Here is a 15,107-nt window from a genome sequence, read left to right as displayed (position 1 = left end):
ACCAAATTTACATTATTCAAGCTATGACTTGCATGACCACGTTCTCTTCTATTAATTCTGACATATTTCAATAATCAACACAAATAACAAACTTGTGACGCATGCATGGATATACGAGAACACCTCAGCTGCATTCTCTCTGTAAGCAGTGCTCGCAAATCACTGTACAACAACTACAACATCTCTGTAATAAAATACAGATGGAACTATTTAACCATTTAGAGGCCAACTAATTTTGTAGCATTTTTTTTTGCAGCTTTGGAATGGCACCCCAGAGCAGAGGTTTTCAATTTTTTCTCATCCATAGACCCCAAAACAAGATAGAAAATATACCAGGGACCCCATCATGTAGTCTATGTCCTTTGGAAAGGACTTTGTCCTTTAGAAAGAGCCACTTCACTTAAGCATGCACACCATCACACCACACACACCCAATTTAGATGGTGTGCACATGCATGTAAACATGGCTCCAGGCTAAGCAGCTACAGTGAAGATTTAGGCTAAAAACATGGTGTAAATGATGCCTTTCAAGTCAACTTGGCAAGTCAGGGCTTTAGGAGATTTGGATTACACCAGATGAGCAGTATGGAGGTATTTTATGTTTTGTTTTTTTTTCAGTTGTTTTTTTGTGTTTGAAAAATGGTCACTCTTCACTTAGATTGTGAAACTCTGGCCTTGTTTTGTGGATTAAAACCAAATTCGACCTTCAGTCAGGATGCAGGTGGGTAAATAATGATTTATGATCATTTTCAATTTTGGTTTTTAAATGTTATAGATTGATGTATTAGACAGTGGTCAATGAGCTATTATAAATTTTAAAATTGAAATATTAATTGAACTATGAAGCCTTTTGTAAAAACAAGTATGTTAAATGGTACGATAATTAAAATGAATGAATCTTAAGACTTTTCACAGACGCCCTAGTCAGTTGCCCTGAGTCCCACAGGCTCCTTGAACCCCTACCACTGCCCTAAAAGGAACTTTATAGCATGATAGACATATTTCACATGGACACACAGATAACACACATGGTTAATTACTCATCCATTATGGGTAATCTTCTTTAATAAAGTCATACTGGATGTTTAATGGTCTTGGGCAGCACTACTAGATATGTAAAAAAAAAAAAAAAGTTGTATAAAACCTGAAATGACGACACTTTTCGGTTGGGTCTAAAGACTATAAGGGCTTTGAAAATTAAACAAATCTGGATGTGTGGAATTAGAAAGACATGTGCTTATAGATCATTGCAGCCAGCTTCACACACACTACATTACCCACTAGAAGCATAACACACTTCTGATTTGACTGTTGGTGGTCATGTTGCATTGTGGTTAATGTAAGCACCAGGTTTGGTAAGGTTGAAGAATGAGTGGAATAAAAAAGACAATATCTTTGTACTGCTGCATTTATTTAGATCCCTTTAACTGTCTGTCATGAGTCTGACAATGTTAGAGCAATAATAAATTGGTACATCACACTTAATCTTTCAAAATCTTTCTTTGTTGCCATTTGTACTTTTATAATTATTTTCTTATCTTAAATGACTGGTTTGACTCAACTGGAAAAACAAAACAGGAACTCATAAAAATGTCACAACTTTCACTTTCAAAATTTTGAGAGAAATTGTGACAGAAAGAGTCATGAGAGGCAAATATTGTCAGACTAAAGTTTTACATCCATCCATCGATCCCTTACCCCCACCCTCTCCACCTGCAGCCCACCAAGCTATCATGAAATCTTACCTGGTGATTTCCTCTTTTAGGGCAGCAGGGTCGGGTGGGTAAAACTTGACACGCAAACACATGGTGAATGGAGGCTGGGCTGGGGAAGAAAGACAAACATTTCAAATGCATTGTTTCTAAAGTGGTTGGTGTGGTGTTTTTTCCTTTTCTTTGTATTTTCTGCAGGATATATTTAGCAATTTCTTTCTTAGAAGATGATATACTAGATTTAACCAACTAATGGGGCATGTTAAAAGATATACTCACATTTCATTTGTTTGGCAATTGACTTTGTAAACTCCAACCAGTGCTGAAAGGGAAAGAGAGAGAGAGAGACAAGTTAAGACGTACACTCTGGACACTGAACATTTGGCTGCTAAAAATGTCAGTCTGAGGTCTGATTGCTCAGCAGCAGAGCATGATGACTTGTAATCTATAGCTGGAAGGCACAGTAGAATTACTCCCATCTCCTCGCCTTCTGTTTATTTAGACCCCCTCCAACACAGTCACCATGCAGAGAGGAGATGAGAGAAAGCTGTTGGGAAGATAATCAGGAGAGAGCTGTTTTCTGTCAGTGACGTGAAACTGGTTCTAATCAGTGAGATGATGACACGCTGGGAATAACGAGGCACTGCGCTCACAATACAGTAACTGTACAACACAGTGATGCTCCAGTACGTTAGTTTTTAATTACTAATTTCTTTTAGAAACACCTGCATTCATACTTTCTTCAATTGTTTCTCAGCTGTCTGATAAATTGCAGTAAGATGCAGAGAGAATCTGTAAAGTGGATAACATTTTCAAGCCTTGAAAGCATTTGTAATCCCATTGACAGTTCAAAAGTGCATGATTAACAAGTACTCGCTCTGAGCCCTGCAAATTCACCAAGGACTATGTTAATTTCTGTGATTGATATTCATATCAATCAAAGGGGTTGGTCTTCTGCCAGCTTGCATAATTGACCTGCAGGCCTACCTTCCTGTTCTGAATATTTATGTAGAGGAAGCAAAAAGACTCATTACACCAGTAATTTCAGGAATTTAACAACATTTTTAAAAGTGTCTGTCACCGCTTGTAAGACTTAATTGATAATCTGCTCTATCTGGTGATCTACAGGCTGTAAAGGTGGAGGTGTGGAGTATGAAAGTGTAGGGAGGGGGAGGCAGACAGAGCAAGAACAGAACAAATGGCCATAGAGGTTTTTTTTTTATCCTTGCATCACCTTTACAGGGTTTCCTTGGACCTTTTAAGATTGACATTTGCTTTATTATCCTCCAGTCCATCAAATCTGTAAAACACTGCTGTATTACCTTTGATCACCTAAAATGTACTTTTCAAGAGTTGCTCTTTCAATTTGGGGACACAAATTATTAGCCAAGTCAAAGCAGGAAATTATGTCTTTTTTAATATTATTTTTTGGACTTTTGCCTTTAATGTGACAGGGACAACTGAAGATATGACAGGAAAGGGGGTAGAGAAAGAGGAAATGACACACAGCAAATGGACTGCCGGTACGAGTCGAACCAGCAGCCACTGCAGAGGGCCAACAGCCTCAGTACATGGGCTGCATGCTCTACCAACTGAGCTACAGGGAGACCCCAGGAAATTACGTTGTTTGTGTGAACTATTTTTTAATCAGAGGTGGGAAGTAAAGTACAAATACCTTATTACTGGACTTAATTAGAGTTTTCAGGTGTCTGTACTTGGGTATTTATTTTTCTGCCAACTTTTAACTTTGACTCCCAACATTTTAACACAATTATGTGTACTTTACACTCCTTACATTTACATGCATCCTTACAATTCTCCTTACATGCTTTTCTTTTAATGCATTTGAGGAGAATTATTGATTATTTTTATTTTGCATCATTGTGCATCACCTTCCCAACTTCAAGACCAATTTCACTCTAAATGGGACAATATCGTATAGAAAACATTACTCTGTGGTGCAGAGCTGTTGCTGGCCATTTGGGTTTCCTAAACATAATAACTTTTACAGTTGGATGGTGCTGAGAGACCATCTCTTTGTATAAAGATGTCATACTAAATTGTGTACAATATTCATGTATTTTGTGTTCATTTTAATTTTCTTGTTGTATTTGTACTTCTACTTGAGGTAAGAATGTGGGTACTGTTGCAACCTCTGTTTTTACTAAGGGGGACAAATTACTAATTTGGACTCACAAATAATTAAAATGGTAAACTGAGGCTACTGTAGTGGAAACACTTTAAACGCTGAAAGATAGAGAGATGGAGAAAGAAGGAGAAGAGACCAAATCATGAGTCACTGGATTAAACTTAATTAAATCCATCTGAACTCTAGTTGGGTTTATTATAAAGATTAATACTCACCCTCTGTTTGTCTGGGTCGACATATCTAATACCAAAGTAGTCTTTCTCCAGCAGGTTGAGATGGTGGCAGATGAGGTCAAACAAGTACTGTCCCTTGGCGTCCCGCTGAAAGAAAAATAATATGAGGAAATTCATATCATATACAACTCACAGAGGGACATTAATCCACAGATCCCATCCTCTCCATCCCAATATTTGCATATTCTCAGACACAGTTAATGAATCCCCAGCAGATCAATGGTGCATATTCGTATGTGAATACTCACATCCAAAGCCTACACACCACCCAACAACATTATAAACTGAAAAGGACATTTTGGACATATTGATAGTGTCATATCACATGATTTTTTCCGCTTTCATCAGGAAGTCCATCTTTTAGAGCCTCTGAGGAGTGAAAACGGCCACCAGAAAGTGTTTTAATATTTCACTACCCTCAAGGGAGATATATGAGGGCTATCAAATATTCATATTGAGGCAGCAGCCACCTGTGAAAGCTTTGAGAAATTTCTGCAGCTGAAAAATACCTGGAAACACACTTAGACAAGGTGTAACTGAAGGAAAAAGAAAAGCAGGCTGAAAAGGAGAGGAAGCCCCTGTCATGCGGTGAAGTACAAAAATGAGACCCTCTGAAATATATGATTACTTTTTATATCATTAAAAACCTAGCGATACAATCTTTACATTTTTGGTTAGGTTGTTAAAATATCAAGAAAATGAGCTAAGATGTTCAGCTAACCAAATTCAAATGAGCTGTATATATCAGGTGTGACAGTGAGTAGGAGAGGAAACAGGCCTGCTGCCCTGGCAGAGGCAGTTAGACTCATAGTGAGCCCAGCCCTTGCATAAAGCTGCATCTGCCACAAAAGACTCATTAATGAAGTCTTTATTTAGATTTAACTGCGACAATAAGGCACATGGCAACAAGGCTGCAAATGAGTGCATAACAAACAGGAGCCAGTAATTTAAGTTTTGGTTACAACTGCATAGCCAGCTAAATTCTACTCTGAACTAAACCTTTTTAAAATAGATATAGGTCCCTCTTAGGTGAGTATGCACAGACTGCACAGAGCTTTGCGTGTTGCATCCTGCCAGCTCAGAAATGCTACCCATTGAGTGCAATAGCTTGATCTGGGATGTTATATTGGAGCTGGTCTCTGTAAGATGTGGGTACAACAGTCTCTGATTTCTCAGTGCTTGTCCACCCTGAGTGCCGTTTCATCCTTTTCACTATTAGTGTATTTCTGTCATCTGTGATAGAAGTTTCGGAGATAAATTTGACAAAATAACAGTTTAAATGTGAAAAATAACAAGGTTTCCAGGTTTTTTTACACACACCTACACGTATAGACACTAAAGTTACTGACATCGACACCAAGGACATTTGCAACCAGCATGAATGCATTAACATCCAATGTAAGTTCAACAGACTTCTCCAATTGTACCTCACACACTCTACATATAGACTACAATTTGTAGCAAAGGGCATATAAAATATCCTACAGTGCCCTTTAGAAGAGACACTGCATTCACATAAGTGACACAAAACTGCACAGTCAGAAAAAAAGTCAAAGGCAGATATATGAGAACGGAAGGGAAAAAGAGAAGAGAAAGACAAAACCAAATAAAGAGAGGGAGAAAAGAGAGAGAGGAGAGGAAAGAGAGTGTGAGAGCAAGTAAGGCCAGTCGACAATGATTAATCTGTCCCTGTACAGCACGCCACAGCACAGCAATTAAAAAGAGAAGATATCAGGAGAATAGCTACGGTGAAAGACTGCTTCATGTATGAACCATTTTCAGATAAAATCCCTGTTGAGACACACATTTAAGACAATGTGAAAATGTCTGTGATGAAGCCTGTTCACACTTCTGTTTCACTTAATATCAGATCAAATGGCAGAACAAACAGCCCTGAGGTAGCATGTGGCTTCATACTGTCAGGGCACACTGAGATTAGAGTTATTGCTTTTCTTTTGGTTAAACTTGTGCTATCATCAAACCCAAACTGCATTTATTCATTCAAGGATTTCTCAGGAAATTCTGGTTGTCTATGGAGAGGTTTGAAAAATATTAACAGCTGACTAACTGTCACCGATGTGCATAAACAACAATTGATCAATAGTTCAGATTAATTTGCTCATTGTTGTACTTTCCAACTTGAGCCAGACAGAGGCAAATCACCCTGTAACAACTTATCTATTACTTATAGTTCGTTAAAAATGCTTCAGGGATAGATTAAAAGGAAAAAACAAACAAAAATATTTTAACTATTCTAGTGGCATGGCTGGTGTTTGACGGTTGCAAGATTTTTACATTTCGCAAAACCCTGGACAGCATCTCATATACTTTATCTGCTGTGACAGAACTTCATTCAGCTATATGTACATAAACATTCAAATCCAAGATGTGACTAAAATGAAAACTTAATTCTTATGTCCTCCAAAGAACACTTGTCTTCACAACATAATCCACCAAATAAGCCTGCCAAAGGTTTTTGAAGAGTAATTTTACATTAAAACACACCATCAAAGCACAACCACAAGTTAAGTCAGGAAATGCAATTAGTTAATAATAAACATCAGTTGCTAGTGTTTCTTCATTAAAGTCTCTGAGCCAGAGTTTAATAGTTTAACCTTTAACCTAAACCTATCAGGTCCTCTTGTGTCAAGCTATGCGCTTGCCAGACCTTTCCCAGGATGCACCGGGCTGACCCTCCATCTCCATTGTCAGTGTGTCTGTATGTCACTGTCACTGTCACCACACACACCCTGACTCACCAAGACAGGCCTGCTGACTAGCCTAGCAGTAAAAATAGAAACACACACATCCATGTGCAGTCTCACACATCACAGCAGGAGCCTCAATCCCTCTTGCTCTATTATAAATGTCTTTGGTACACCTGTGAAAGGATCCACAACATTTTCAGAGCCTGTACCTCCCACTCCCTCCATCTGCTGCGCACTGTAGTGGAAACTACTGCGTTGCCCAAAAAAGCCTTTGCAATTAATCTTGTTGTTACTGCCTGTTTCCTTCTATGCGTGCAAAATTGTTTGTGCCATGCCTAAGTGTGTGTGTGTCTGAATTAACGTGTGTGTGTGTGTGTGTGTGTGTGTGTGTGTGTGTGTGTGTGTGTGTGTGTGTGTGTGTGTAGTTACTGATGATCTATGTCCAAGTTAGTATGAAACAACAACACAGAGGCAGTGTGATTCATCTCAGTCCAACACTTTAGCAAATAAATGAGAAGGAATGAAATGTATTAGTAGAAGCCATTCATGAGGAGTTCTTAAAGGTAACTTTGGTATTTTTTAACCTGGCCTGTCTGTTTTTGTTTTAAGTAACTTTTGTTTAAGTTACCATTTTTTAAATTTGGTCCAGTTTTAAGTCAGGTTGGATTTTGATGTCTGGTGCCAACATGGTACCGCTTCTCGTACCACTGGAATCACGACACAGAATATGGTGCCTCATTACGGTGTCACATGTCTGAGCTGTTAATTGAAATACTTTCCCTCTGACATTACGGATACATCACTAAACAAGCCTAGTTAACATTATGGTAAAACTCTCTCTACATGGCTCTAGCAGCAGAAAGCTTTCTGTGAAATAGAAGGTACTTTAAACATAGTTAAAATGCCGAGCTAAACAGTCTAAAGTGTGGCTGTATTACACCCAAAATGATTCCAACAGCAGACGGGATGTCTAACAAATGTTTAAAGTAATTGTGTGTGAATAGTGGAAGCAGCTATGTACATGATGCATTTTTTCCCAGGATGGTGTAGTCATGACCCATGGTCACTTCCTGACTTTGCTATCCTAGGACAAAATAAGTGTGCATGTGCCACTTGTGACTTAACAGCCCCGGAGATGAGGAGCACTGATAGACAATACTAGATGAGACATTTTGTGATGACTTGACATTTATATCTATGATGAGGAGACCACTTGTAATGATGACAGCAGCTTCTCCTCAGGTTAGACAACATAACAATATTTCTGCTAACAATCAAGTTTGAAGCTGGTGTTTTTATTTTGCTGTTATTAGTTATGTAACTGCTACATAGTGTTCAGTCATTGAGGTTGGGTTAGGTTTTACTTATCATGTGAATTTGTTATGTGTTAAGTATTTTATACAGTATATTCATGTATTTAAGTATACTTTAAACTGTTAACAGTTAATATATTGTTCAATTTCAAGTATGTCTCAGCAATAAAAAAAAAAGCTGTTCTTTCATGTTAGGGCTTCTGTCTTTTTTTAAAAAAAAAGTATTGGTTCAGCCACTGGATCAAAACCCTAACGATACCCAGTACTATCAAAGTCAGATTGTTATTACAAGTGTCTGGCATTGCTACAGAGAGAAACCAAAGATACCTTTGTTTAACCAGGAACAGCTGTTTTATTGCTCCTCCAAACTAACCAGACTCCCTTTGCAAAACTGGAATTTTGAACACTGTCATCATCATCTTTATTCAAACTTGACAGACACAAAATAAAACTCACCAAAAAGTCTCAGCTCATCTTTTCACTGTTCAAACAATCATCAACTCTGGTTTGGTCAAAATAAACCCTTTAGTCAGTGTGTTAGGGAGAGGGAGGTTGGACTTCAGAGACTGAGTTGTGAGAAATGGCTGTAGAGCCAGAATATTTTCACATCTAACAGAGAAAAAAGGGTTTGTTTCGATCAAACCAGAGTTGGTGATTGTTAGAACAGTGGAAAGATTAGTTAAGATGTGTTTGGTGAGATTTATTTTGTTTCTGTCATAATTGAATTAAAATTAGTTTTGCAAAGAGAGTCTGGTTTGTTGGCGGGGGCAATAAAACAGTTTTTCTGGTTAAACAAAACATGCTTTTTTTTTTTTTTTATCTCTGTAGGTATCCTTTCTATAATGTTGTCAGACACTTAGTCTAACAATCTGCCAGTTGGCAAAAACAAGCACTAAGTGAACATACTCTGATGGTGCACAGTTGCCTGTAAGGGTTACGTTGCAGCTCAGTTTTGCTTCTGCCTAAATACTGGACCAAAAATTGTTGCTTACATTAGTCACTGACACACAAAAATGGGAAAATATATTTTTTCCATGTTTTCCCATGTAAAGAATACATAAGTTACCCTTTAACTGTTTTGTAAAAAATTCCTCACAAAAAACAAACTGGGGTGCTTTTTATAGCATCAGCATAGTGCAAGCAGACACATTTTCTACAATAGATTTATCAGATGTTACAGTAGATTTTAAATTGTACAACTTGATAAAGAGCTTCTGATCTTGAGTCTTGTCTTCTGCATTGCAATAAGAGAAGATAATCCTATTGTTCCTGGTAATTTACCTGACTCTGCACTCTGATGCAGTTTGTAACGATGAGATCGAAGCAGCGCTCTCTAACTTTGCTCCACACTCATTGTCTGGCTTGATTAAACAGCCATAGGATAAAGCTGCACAGCCTCCCATAGGCAGCTGACCAAACACTTGTAATGTATATGTGGTGTTGTGTTGCATACTGATGAGACACACTGAACTTCAGTAAGCTGACCGGGGCTCCGCTGGGACACAAAGCCAGGCTCTGAGGCAGAAACATTATTGATTTGAAGTTAAGTGTTCTTCAACATCCTTATGAGATTTAAACCCAGAGCCAAGCTGCAATACACTGGTGGCTACACAGAGGAAATACTATATGGTGCCAGTTAAAGAACTGTTTTATTGTTTTTGAGTAGATAAACTGTACATCTTTTATGTGGTTTGTGCTCATGTGATTTCAGTGTGGGAACTGCTTCTCTCACAGTTTTCACTCCCTGAGGTTTTACTGCTGTGGGGGGAATGATTAGATTCATGCTATTTTAGGATTAAAATGCTTTTATTGCCAAAACATCAGGAAATTGGGAAATAAAATAACTTGCTATGGAGATAAATGGCTATATACTTTAGCACTTATACAATAGGTTCTGCAGTAGAATTGTTGTTTTGTTTTATTCTCATTCTACACCATAGAATGACCTTTCTATGGTGTAGAATGAGAATAAAAGGTGAATAGATCTGCAACAATTAATTGCTTAACTGTTAACTATTAAATTAATTATTTAAAGATTATTATTAATCTTTAATTTATTTTTCAAGGCAAGAGATCAAAATTCTCACTTTGCTTTCTCTTAAATGTGAATATTTACATAATTATTTTACCTCTCTATGACAGTAAACTGAAGATCTTTGCATTGTGCACAAAAAGCAAACTTAATCTCAGCATTTCATGTGAGCAAGTGTAACACTTGTGTTATAAACAACACACAAAAGACACCCGAGAATCTTTAAAAAAAAAGTCATTTTTCATGTGATAGCTGAGTACTGCAGGTTGTAGGGCTTTTAAAACAGACTTATTGAGTTGAGTTTCAGTAATTCCACATCATATTTCAGAGTAAACAAAGCATGGCTTAATCATTACCAATACTGTCATCTCTTCACATCACATCACAGAGAACTGGAACTATTAATGGGCTTAATATCAGCCTGTTTTCCTATGTATTCATTTGGAATTAGTCTGTACTGACAAACAGTCACTTAACTGACTTCAGTAAAAAAAAAAAAAAAAAAAAAATAGCTGAATAGATATGAAAATCTGTCTATTTCCTGCACACAAAATAGATGTCATAGACTCCAAGTCAAAGATCGAGATGTTGATCTCTCGTAATCCGCTGAAGCCATTAAATGACTGGAGGCTTTTCATGACGTCCTTATTCAACTGCATGTCTGAAGTATCTTTTCAGGCGTGCTTATGACCCATATGTAAGATTATTTAGGGTTAGATCTGTGAAATTTGCCACACAATATTTAAAGTACTTGTTAAAATATTATATTAGTTTTCACAAATCAACACTCAGCGTCCCAATCTTCCCAGTGTAATTAAACCCCCTTCGTTACCCTACTTTCCAAACTCACTTCCTCAGTTGTATGGTGTGTAAAGAGGACCACACTTTCATAATGTGGTCAAATTCCTAACTGAAAATATAAAATACTACTGAGGTAGCTTTGTTTGTTATCACTCAAACTGATTTACATTATATTTATATTAACCAATAAAATGACAAGCATTTTCAGTGTATGACCCAGTCCTACTGCAAGCAACATCATCCTTAACTTGAGAATTTATCAATATACCCGATGAGATGTGATGTAAATATAAAACTATGACAAATAGGTGATGTTATGGTATTATGTATGCTGGGACCTTTGACAAAAATAAAGCAGCTGGAGCCATGATTATCTTGTCAGCTTCCATACAATTCACATGGAAGGTATTAAGGTCTTGTATTTGATTTCACTGTGATTTCACAGGGCTGGAGGCCCTGTTCTCTACCTGCTGTGTATGTGTGCCTGTCCAGGTGTCTATGAAACCTAGCTGACTTGGATGTGTTTAAGGACTTACAGCAGATGAGAGGCCAAGGTAGCTGAGAGGACAGTCTTTAAACTATCTTAAGGAGCCAGGCAAAAGCATAATTTTAATTTGCTGGTAACTACAATCACAAACATTGATACAGAGGTGAGTCAAGTTGAATACGGTCAGAGGGATTCAAGAATCTGCAAACATGTATCAGCAGACCAGGAGTATTGCGACTATTGAGGTCAGAGAAGCACAGTATCATAATTAATTTCAAACAATCAGTGTTGCATGAATTGTTTGAAACACTCTTGACAAAGGTCCAGAGGGAGCAAAACGTTAGTGCAACCAATAAGTTGTGAGGCTGAGCAAGAGCAACGAGTTAGAGTTTCTTTTCATAAGACTGAAGTGACATTTTCCAGTGCACCTGCAACTGGGATAGCTTCTTTGTGTCAATATCTCCTTTAAAAAAAGAGGTCACAGAAGAAAAACCTCAGGCGTGGAAGATGTTTGAGGAAAGACCTTCGGTCTCAAAGGCTCACCAGCAAATGGTCATACAAGTGAAGAAGAGAAGGCAGGGCCCAGACTGTCCTGGCAGATGGGGCTGGTGGTTGTAGAAGGGAGACTTCAGGAGTATTGATTCCATCCTTTGTGGAACAGTGGATCAACTCTTTACTCGAAAGAGTTTGATCATTCAGTCTACACATGCTTTGTGGGCTTGGTAAAGGCTTACGACAGTATCCTTTGGTATGTCTTGATGATGAATAATTGTGGGAATACAGGTTGGCAGGGCCACTGCTACAAGCCATCTGGTGCTTGTAACCAGAGACCAAGTTGTGTCCACATTATTGGCAGTAAGTCAAACATATTCTCAATGGGTCACCATATTTGTTTGTGATTTTAAGGGACAGAATCTGAAGGTACAAGTGTTTGAAATGATGAGCACAAGGTTGTTGAACTGTAGTGGTTTGATAGTTTGATAGTTAGGAGTGGGATAGTATCTCAGGGTCTGGTTCATGAGTGAGGGTATGATGAAGTTGAGACAAATGAGAAAGTTGCTCCAATTACATGTTAACTGTCATGAGCTCTGGGGATACAAGTAGCTGAAAAGATTTTTCTTCGTAGTATATTTTGTCCTCACTCTTAAGGTGAGGGTGAGGAGCTCGTAAATCAGATGTTAGCAAAGAGTGGCACTGTTGCTCCTTCACACCCAAAGGAGCTAACTGAGGTGGTTTGGGCATCTGATCATAGTCCTCACTGGATGCATTCTTCAAAGGTATTCTGGATAAGTCCAACAAAATAGTAGACTCACAAGTCAGTCTCTAAAATCTTCGCTTAGTAGAGGCTGAGAACAATCTCCCAGCATTTGTTGCTAAAACTGTGTAAACAATTAGAGAGTTTACAAAAACCTGGACTACAGAACCAACCCACAGTCTTTATGGCAGCCCTTCATATTGAGGTGATAACATGCAGAAGTTGTGCACCTACCACTGAGGAGAATGGTGGGACAGTGTCTTGTGTGTTCAGGCATGTCCTTGAAAAAATGTAAGGGGTGTAGGTTTGTTAGCATCCATTCTCGCCACTGCTCAAGCAACTATTTTGCATTCAGAAACACCAGACGATAGGTAGATGGCAAGATCTCAGATCATCTGATGATGTGATAATGTCTCAAGCTCACCCTTAAGGACAGAGTGAGGAGCTCATACATCAGGAATGAGCACAGAATAGCACTGCTGCTCCTTCACTCTACATGAGCCAGTTGAGGTGACTTCGGAATCTGATCAGGATGCCTCCTGGATGCATCCCTATGAAGGTATTGTGACTAAGTCCGACAGAGACCCAGGACAAACACAGAAAATGCTAGAGAGATTATTTATCTTATTTGTTTTGTGAATGCCTCAGCATCTCACAGGAGTATGTGGCTGAGGAGAGGGACATCTGCCAATGGACTCTAATGGATGGTGGCATCAATGATTTTAATAACTGCTCTTGTCAAACTGGACAAAGTTGGATAGCAGTTAATAGTTGTTGGGGCACGCACAGCAGTAAAGGTAAATACTTGCAGTAACAGCAGTTGTAGGTTTGTGCCAGTGGTAGGGGTAGCAGTAACAGCAGAAACCTGCGTGCGGCTGCATGTGCCCATGTTCATGTATGTAATACGTTCCTTATGAGAAATGTGATGTGTTAGTGATAAGAGTAGTAATACTCTGCAGCGGGCAGCCGTGATATTAGCCACAGTGACTCATGGCTAAATGAGATTAGTGCAGGCCTGTCAGTGGGAGAGGAATGTATTAAACAAGCAGAGGCCCGTAAGTGTTTTATGGAAGCACACGCACTGTTTCATCACAGCTATAATAAAAGTGATAAACGGCGAGATGGAAATAACCCAGACTGGGGCCAAATGATCACTGTGGTCTGGTCTTTAGTGGAGCATGAGCAGCAGCACGCCACTCCTTTGGCCTGGCTGGGCCCTGCGTCAGATTAATTATTGAGAGGGGTTCCATATCAGCTTGGGAAACACCACATCAATAAAAGATTGTGTCACTTTAAGCTAAGGGATGGAAATTGCAACAACGAATGGTCCTGAAAGGTTACTGCTGCTGGGGTAGCATCTGGTGCTCGATTAATGTTTTGCTTTAGTTTTGTATTTACATATAGCTCTGAGCTCCTGGGTAGCAGGTGATTGAGTCAAAGAATGGTTTATGGTGGTCTTAAACAACGCCCGCTTCTCTGGGGCTCAACTGCAGTGTTGATAGTTAGCATATTTCAGAGCTTCACTGCATGATCTTTATGCTTATTTTCACCGTTCTTAAAGTTGCTGCCTCCAAGGCCATGAGCAGCAAAGCCTGTAAATGGCTTACTATAATCTTATGATATGGTAATGTGTACTTTCCATACTCCAGAGAGCTGACACAGAAGTGAAAGACCGTAGTGCATGCTCCTATCAGTCAGCAGCTGAATGGTATTAAGATTTACACTCAACATGCCTTACCAAGCAATCTAATGGAAGCAGTACATCAATTGTATTACAATGCCATCTGCAGATAAATCGAGTAATTAAGGTATGTTGTGCACACATTTTGACTTCGACTACTTCAAAGTAATAAACAGCAGTCATCAGCAAATTGATGATGTAATAGTGGCATCATAAATTTAAAGAACCTGGTGATGTGTCTCTCAGTATTTACAGTAGACCTCAAATGAATTAACACTTAACAGAATATACAGGCTAATTTTCTTTTTGTAAAAAATTGTGTTGTTTTCTCTTAAATTTTAGGCAACAACTAAGCAGGATGACTTTTATTTCTGCCAATCAAATTTAACAGTGAATTGTAATGTTTTCAGTTCATCAAAAAATGGTTTGAATCACGACTCTAAGATGAGGTTAGTGATCATTTGCAATGCAACTAAGTGCCTCTCATACAGTGCTTGGAATTCAAAGGTAAAGTTCAACATTTTGGGAAATTATACCTAACTTTCTTGCGGGGAGTTAAATAAGAGGATTGTTGCCTGTTACAAATATTTACAAATACAAAGTTACAACTAGCAGGTTAGTTTAGGTTAGGATAAATTCTACAAATAGCTAGCTCGGCTTTATCCAAAGGTAACAAATATGCTGAGGTCTACTGTAACCAAGTAGCAACTGAGGGTGAAAAATTAAACCAATGCAG

General features: G+C 38.5%; 1 protein-coding gene across 1 annotated transcript in view; it reads right to left on the bottom strand.

The window, feature by feature from the left end:
- LOC146333134 (FERM domain-containing protein 5-like) overlaps positions 1-15,107 on the bottom strand; it is a 96,131-nt gene that overhangs the window by 19,944 nt on the left and 61,080 nt on the right. Inside the window, exons 2-4 of the mRNA XM_084719894.1 lie at positions 4,077-4,181; positions 1,992-2,034; positions 1,746-1,824 (exon numbers count right to left, since the gene is read on the bottom strand). Coding sequence (XP_084576020.1) covers positions 1,746-1,824; positions 1,992-2,034; positions 4,077-4,181 — 227 coding nt within the window. The remainder of the gene's footprint in view (positions 1-1,745; positions 1,825-1,991; positions 2,035-4,076; positions 4,182-15,107) is intronic.

This window comes from Lutjanus erythropterus, chromosome 1 (genome assembly GCF_056507025.1).
Source record: "Lutjanus erythropterus isolate fLutEry1 chromosome 1, fLutEry1.hap2, whole genome shotgun sequence".
Classification (NCBI taxonomy): Eukaryota; Metazoa; Chordata; class Actinopteri; order Lutjaniformes; family Lutjanidae; genus Lutjanus; species Lutjanus erythropterus.
Note: the sequence above shows the minus strand (reverse complement) of the source record. Positions and strands in the feature narration are given on the sequence as shown.